Source organism: Engystomops pustulosus, chromosome 2 (genome assembly GCF_040894005.1).
Source record: "Engystomops pustulosus chromosome 2, aEngPut4.maternal, whole genome shotgun sequence".
In the NCBI taxonomy this organism is placed as follows: Eukaryota; Metazoa; Chordata; class Amphibia; order Anura; family Leptodactylidae; genus Engystomops; species Engystomops pustulosus.
Window position 1 is genome coordinate 214,397,211 of NC_092412.1, and position 6,690 is coordinate 214,403,900.

General features: G+C 40.0%; 1 protein-coding gene across 1 annotated transcript in view; it reads left to right on the top strand.

Annotated features, from left to right (window-relative positions):
• The window catches only part of POLDIP2 (DNA polymerase delta interacting protein 2), a 9,932-nt gene extending 6,818 nt beyond the window's left edge, over positions 1-3,114 (top strand). Inside the window, exons 4-11 of the mRNA XM_072138097.1 lie at positions 1-13; positions 255-330; positions 566-673; positions 759-895; positions 1,609-1,635; positions 2,164-2,289; positions 2,377-2,456; positions 2,734-3,114. The exon at positions 1-13 is cut by the window's left edge and continues 84 nt beyond it. Coding sequence (XP_071994198.1) covers positions 1-13; positions 255-330; positions 566-673; positions 759-895; positions 1,609-1,635; positions 2,164-2,289; positions 2,377-2,456; positions 2,734-2,848 — 682 coding nt within the window. The 3' untranslated portion in view covers positions 2,849-3,114. The remainder of the gene's footprint in view (positions 14-254; positions 331-565; positions 674-758; positions 896-1,608; positions 1,636-2,163; positions 2,290-2,376; positions 2,457-2,733) is intronic.
• Positions 3,115-6,690: the final 3,576 nt, after the last annotated feature.

Genomic DNA, 6,690 nt, shown 5'->3' on the forward strand with positions numbered 1-6,690 from the left:
TTGTCCCCACATAGTAAGTATAACAGGAATTTGATTATACACAGATTTTCCTATTTCAGTTATTATGACCCAAAACCAGGAGTGGTGGAGCACACAGAACAGGTGTAAGTCTGGAAACTGTATGGAGAGGAGGTATAATGGGAGAACTTAAACCTGTTCTATGTCTCGTGCCTCTCCTGGTTTTGGATTAAAATAACTAAAGACCTAACTGAGATGTGAACTGGGCCTTAAGTGTGTCTTTGTTTCTTCATCAGTCACAGAGGTCACAGACAGAAGCTGTCACGTTTCTTGCAAATCATGATGATAGTCGAGCTTTGTATGCAATTCCTGGTGAGTAGACAATGTTGAGAGATATCAGTAGTTTAGCTTAGAAATTGTATACAACAACTCCACTTTTGATGAGTATTGTCTGTTTTATGATAAATATAATGTATGCTGTTAATTTCTTTTCTCGTAAGAACAAGCTAGGAGTAAGGGATCCAAAATAGAACGCTCCTTTCATCTACTAATAGACAAATGATTTTCTTTGCCTCTAAGAAACATTTTTCCTTCTGTATTCCTTTAGGCTTAGATTACGTAAGTCATGAAGATATACTTCCATACAATTCTACTGATCAAGTCCCAATACAACATGAACTATTTGAAAGATTTCTGAGCTATGATCAAACCAAAGGTACAAATCTTTACAGTTCTCACCTTGGCTGTATCTGGTAATGTTTGGTGAAGTTCTTGCTAATCTTCTCTGATTTTCTTTGAAGTGCCCCCCTTTGAAGCACGTGAAACACTTCGTGCATGGCAAGAGAAGAATCATCCTTGGCTGGAGCTGTCTGATGTGCATAGGGAGACCACTGAGAACATCCGTGTCACAGTGATTCCTTTCTACATGGGGATGAGGGTCTGTGTTATACTTTTAGTAACCATTATCATTTTGCAAGAATTATTGTTCATGTCGTTTCTTAAATGAAAAGGCTTAGATGTGTGGTGTGCTTTTATGTGTCATCTTAATGAGGTCTCACCTTTGTAATTTCATTTTGTTCAGGCTACTTCTTAGTCCAGCAAACACTGTACAATAAGTTGTACAGTGGCTGTTTTTGCTATTGCGGGTCACCCCTTTCCCTTAATTAGGACTGAGCTAAAAACTAAAAGGCTAAAAGGCAAAAGGCTATGTAACCAAAAGATGAGCTGTCACAGGTCTGGGGAGAGGAAACTGCACCTAGTAATGTGCTGCATAGGTTTAATACATCTGATTGTTGGGCTTCCAGTGGTTATAGTCCAACCATTCTACCTGTATATGTAAATTTCAACACCCTTAGACACACACAAACCTTCTTTGGGACCTGACTGCAGCAGCCTATTGTTTTCTTGCCTTAACCCTACATGCAGTGAATGACAGGATCTTGTGATGGGACAATGTGACAACGTACAAAAGGGAGGGATTGGTTAAGTCAGTTTTTTTTTTTTTTTACTTGTGAAAATCCCGTTAAGTCTGACAAATTTTAGTATAATCATTGTGGCAGCAGATTTCACGTTCTAGTTTAAAAGCCTCTTCCTGTATGATGCATGATATTGCATTCTTAAATAATAAACTATTTTTTTTCCCCCTAACAGGAAGCCCAAAATTCCCACGTGTACTGGGTAAGTGATTCTTATTCTTCTTCCTGATTACTATATAATGTCATTAAGCCAAAAGGATCAGGATCTTTACTGAAGAGTCTCTGCATAAGGCATCATTCCCATGGCCACTTGCTCGTCTGGACCGGATACCGGGCGAGCACAGGGAGGGGTTGGCTCTCTGTACTCCTTCTTCCTATATAGGCAGACAAGGTAACGCCGCAAATTTGCTAAAGTATAGGACATGTCCGGCCCAAAACTGTCACTAATGCACGTTGTGCTCACTGCAGCGTAACTGAGAGCCATAAAGCTCTATGGGGACCCTGATCTGGCCTCAAATCATGTGATCACATCACTGCCCCCAGAATGGTTCTGTGAATGATCTCTTATCCCTAATGCAGATGCCCTACTCCTGAAGGCCTGGTCTTCTGCAGGAGATTTGCAATCAGGAACGGAATAGCCTTTTCTTTGCTCTTTTTTTAGGAATCTTATGAAAATGATTTACTACTTTTACATCTGTCAGTAATTTCAGCGTTTCCATGTTCTATATAGTGGCGTTACTGTATCCGTCTGGAGAACCTCGGTGTTGAAGTAGTTCAACTTAGGGAGCGTCACTGGCGTATTTTCAGCCTCTCGGGCACACTGGAAACTGTGAGAGGTCGTGGTGTTGTGGGCAGGGTAAGGTCGCTTGTTCGTTATCTTGTGTTGTTTCTGAACATGGTATATGTATAAATTTCTCACTAACCTGTTTTGTATCACATTCAGGAGCCAGTACTCTCAAAGGAGCAGCCAGCGTTTCAGTACAGTAGTCATGTATCTCTGCAAGCTTCCAGCGGCCATATGTGGTGAGGCGCTTATCAGCTTGTATATCAGTAGGGGAGCATTCCCACAACAGTGTGTGTCGTGTGCCAGTCCTGACACTCCCCCGGCCCTCATTTACTATGGGGTTCTGGTTGTATTACACTCCCCCAACTGTGTATAGAGAAATAGCCCATGTGCATATAACTGATTTGCAGTTTTTCATGACATAATGTGCAATTTTTTTCTTTGAGCTGAAGTTTTTTCAAAGGCTCATTTATCATTATAACAGATTCTTACTATTACTACTTCCTTGTATTTCAGGGGGACCTTCCGGTTTGAACGCCCTGATGGCTCACATTTTGATGTCAGAATTCCTCCTTTCTCCCTGGAAAGTAACAAGGATGAGAAAACGCCCCCGTCTGGCCTTCACTGGTAGTGATGATGCCCTCCCACAGCCTTGTCAGAAAAGCACTTTGTAGAACTTTATCAAACCATTGTGTTCCAGAAATTGGCAGAAGGAATTGGTGATATATTGCTTACCAAACCCAGATCTGTGGAGGGGATCTACTTTCTTGTTACAGAAGCTGCTGCAGTCATAGTAAATTCCCACACAGCCGAGCCTTCCTTATAAATTACCAATACCCATTGGAAATTAAAGCTAGTATTTTTTTCAGGGTTTTTTTTTTTTTTTCAATAAAGAATGCATTTACTGAAGAGAATATATTGTAATTTTATTAGATATATTACATAATACATTTTAGAAATGTGTAAATAGTTTGGTCCAAACTGCTGAATGGTGTTATACTTGGTGAAGAGACCTGAGTGTTGCATGAATAATGGATCAAAGCACTATGTTATAAACTATATTAGAACTTGGACACAAAAAAACTGGCCCATGTGAATAGATCTTCTATTGCCAATATTACAAAATTGACAGACGATACTTGGGCTTCATTCATACGGCCGTTGGAGGACGTATATACGTCGCCATTGACTGGCAATGGGCGCAGAGGGTTGTACGGCACAGCACACATGCGGCACTGTACTGTTCCGTACCCGGGGAAAAGATAGGATATGTTCTATCTTTCCCTGTAATACAGTGCCGTGCTTCTCTATGGAGAGGGGCAGGATTGAGCAGCGCTACGGTACGGCGTGCACATGTTTGTGATTATAGCTTAACATTGTGAATAACCCTAAAAGTACAGTTGAAAGCATCTTTTTGTTAACCTTTTTTAAGGGGGCCATTATTGCTGTCTATACAGGCAGTCCATGTAATGGTATATTTTGCAAGTATAACTAAACATTATTATTTATAAAAAAAAAAAGTTTGTTCCTTTTTTTTGTTAAGGCGCACATTCTTCAAGCCTCTTCTAAAGCTTTGCCTACGATTGCTGGAGACTGGAGTTTATTTTGTGCAAAAATTGTGTCATTTTGTGTCCACATCAGGATTTTAAAAAGATATATTAGGCGCAACACTTAAAAATTTTATCACTTCTTTGGAAAGTGGAAAAATCACAATTATCAGCGCAAATATGCCAAAAAGTCACAATTCTAAGAGAAAAGCCTTAGATAAATGACCCCCTAAAGTTGTATGGCAATAAGGAACTAGCTAAAATCCTTTTTCTGACACCTTACCCATGTTGGGTCTTGTATTCAAGACCCATTTTATGAATGGTAAGACTATAAACATTGAGCCACAGACTAAACTTCTGCCTATGGGATGATTTATTTTTTTGTAATAAATTCTATAGTTATCTGTGTAGTAGTAGTTACACTCATATATTAAGATAAAACCCTACATTTTTCGGGTAGTTGTTCTCTCCCACCTCCAAAGAGTCACCTGACTTTTGCTTTGATGCCCTGTATCTGGGAAGCTTTACATTCAACCGAATTTGTGTAACTTGGATCCAATTTCAGTATCTGATCCTGGTATTCACTATGCCACTGGCTGTTATAGGCCTGAATACAATGACAGAATTGCTATATAAAGCATGTGTTGGGTTAGGACCATTGAAAAGGAGCCATTAGTTCTGGGGGGGGCACAGAAAGGAGGGCAGCTCAAATGTTGCTATGTGTGATCTCTAATGACACTTGTATTATAAAAGTCCTTTAAAAAAACGGACTAAGTGATGGCTGGATTTCACACCCTGAGCACAGTGCTAGCGATTGGACTCTTGGCATAATAGTGAAATATTAGGTAAGACGTCCCTGCTTCCCTATGAAAAGTTTGGTGCTGCTGTTTTCTACTAATTCCGACACTGTGCCAGCCTTATATACTAGAGTTGCTGTTATACTAGATTTGGTTAGTATTCTACTATATATTTTTATGAAGAATTGATTCAATGGGGCATTAATGTTTATAAAATATCAGGATATATTAGACAAAAGGTTTCTGTAACCATCCCGCTGTCATGTGCTCTGTACCGATTGCTCCAAGCTGCTACTTGAAAAATGCGGAGATCCTTGGTCCTTGGGCGGGAGACCAGTAATGGAACATTAGATTATCAATGCCACAAGAGGGGGGAATTAGGCTGAGTTCACACCACATTTATTGTACACAGTTGGCATGTATGTCGAGAAAGCACCCAACATATATGCTTAGCGTATACTTCTAGATTTTTTTTTTTTTTAAACATTTGTTGGTTTAAATTGTAATTTATGGGAGAGTAAAAATCTGCATCATGTTTGATGCAGGTTTTTGCTTCAAATAATGACCGATCAGGTAAAAATAAAAACGTGGAACAAATACATGAGTGGGTGCGGTCACATGCAGTGCTGGCGTTGCGTTAAAAAAATCTAAATGGGTGTTTTTTTTTCTTTTCCTGTGCATCCTCATGGACCAATTTGACATGCTTGTGCAGCGCTGCGTAATCTGTGTGCGCTATATAAATAAAGAATTATTATTAATTTTTTTTAATGTAAAATCTACATCAAAATTACATCATGATGCGGTTTTGATGCAGATTTTTAAAAAATTTAAATATCAGATCCATGTAAAACAAAATAACGCATGTGAGGGAGCGTTCACATGATGAGTTGCGTTTTTGACACATTCAAAAGTAATCATCCTTGATTACATGCTGAGGTTACATTGTGTTTCCACTGCATTTGAATGTGTCAAAAATGCATTGTGTGAACGCACCCTGAAACTGCATAAAAAACACTAGGGGCCACATGTATCACTCGTTTTTTTCTGTTGTTTTTGCGCCTTTTCATTCAGGTGCACCGTTTTTGCGATTAAACGCCAAACTAGCCGCGCAGCAAAAATAACCTGCTTTCTCTTATCTATCTTACCAATCCAGATGTTTTGCCTAATGATATTCATCACTTGCAATGTTTTCATTTAGGCGCAAAAACGGGCGCAAAAACACTCCAGCCCGAAGGTGGCGTTATCTGAGAAGAAAGCACTGAGACCCTTTGCAAAACAGCTCATTTCTAGCAGCAGAGCTCAGCCAGACACTAGAAGAGATAATAGATACATGAGATACTCTGCAGACTCTATTTACAGTTCATCACCTTCTATTTACAAAACATTCTGCTGAGCTCACAGCAAGAGAGAAGAGAACTTTGCACAAGTTTGCAGAATGTTGCAGATACGACATACAAGTGTCCCCCATGTAATTCTGCACAGTATCTGAGGGGGATACTGTGCAGAATTACAGGGGTGCAGCAGGAGACCAGCACTGGGGGATCCCCTCCAGGAGAAGCCCCTGCTGAGGAGGTCACTGGGTGCTGGGTGTCACACACCTGGGTGCTGCTGTGAGTGTTATCTTCATTCTGGGCTGTGGGAGAAGCAGAGAGGAGCTTGTAGCAGGATCACATGTAAGTGCCTGAATCTAACATTGCGCCTAAACTGCGCCAAAATTGCGCCTAAACTGTGTTAAAGTAAAGTGATTAATAAGAGGCAGAAAATATACTTATCACAGATGGTTGTAGCTTGTGATAATTCTGGCAAAACAGTGCGCCAACTGCTAGGCGCAACTACTACACTTAGGCGCACAAAAGTGATAAATGTGGCCCAAGGCATTCTACAAATCTGCATACACCCGCACTGAAGATTGTTTTCCTCTGTATATGATTTTGTGAGGTTCCATTCCATAATGCAGGATTCTCAAAGTTTTCTTTAGATCAACAACACATAATTGAAGAATTATAAGCTCCTGCTAGTCTCGAATACAGTGTATTATACTTTTTTGTATTACACTTTTTCATCTGCAGCTATTTTACCAGCCGAGCATTGCACAGTACAAACAGGAGAAAGGGAAAAAGTACAGCGTG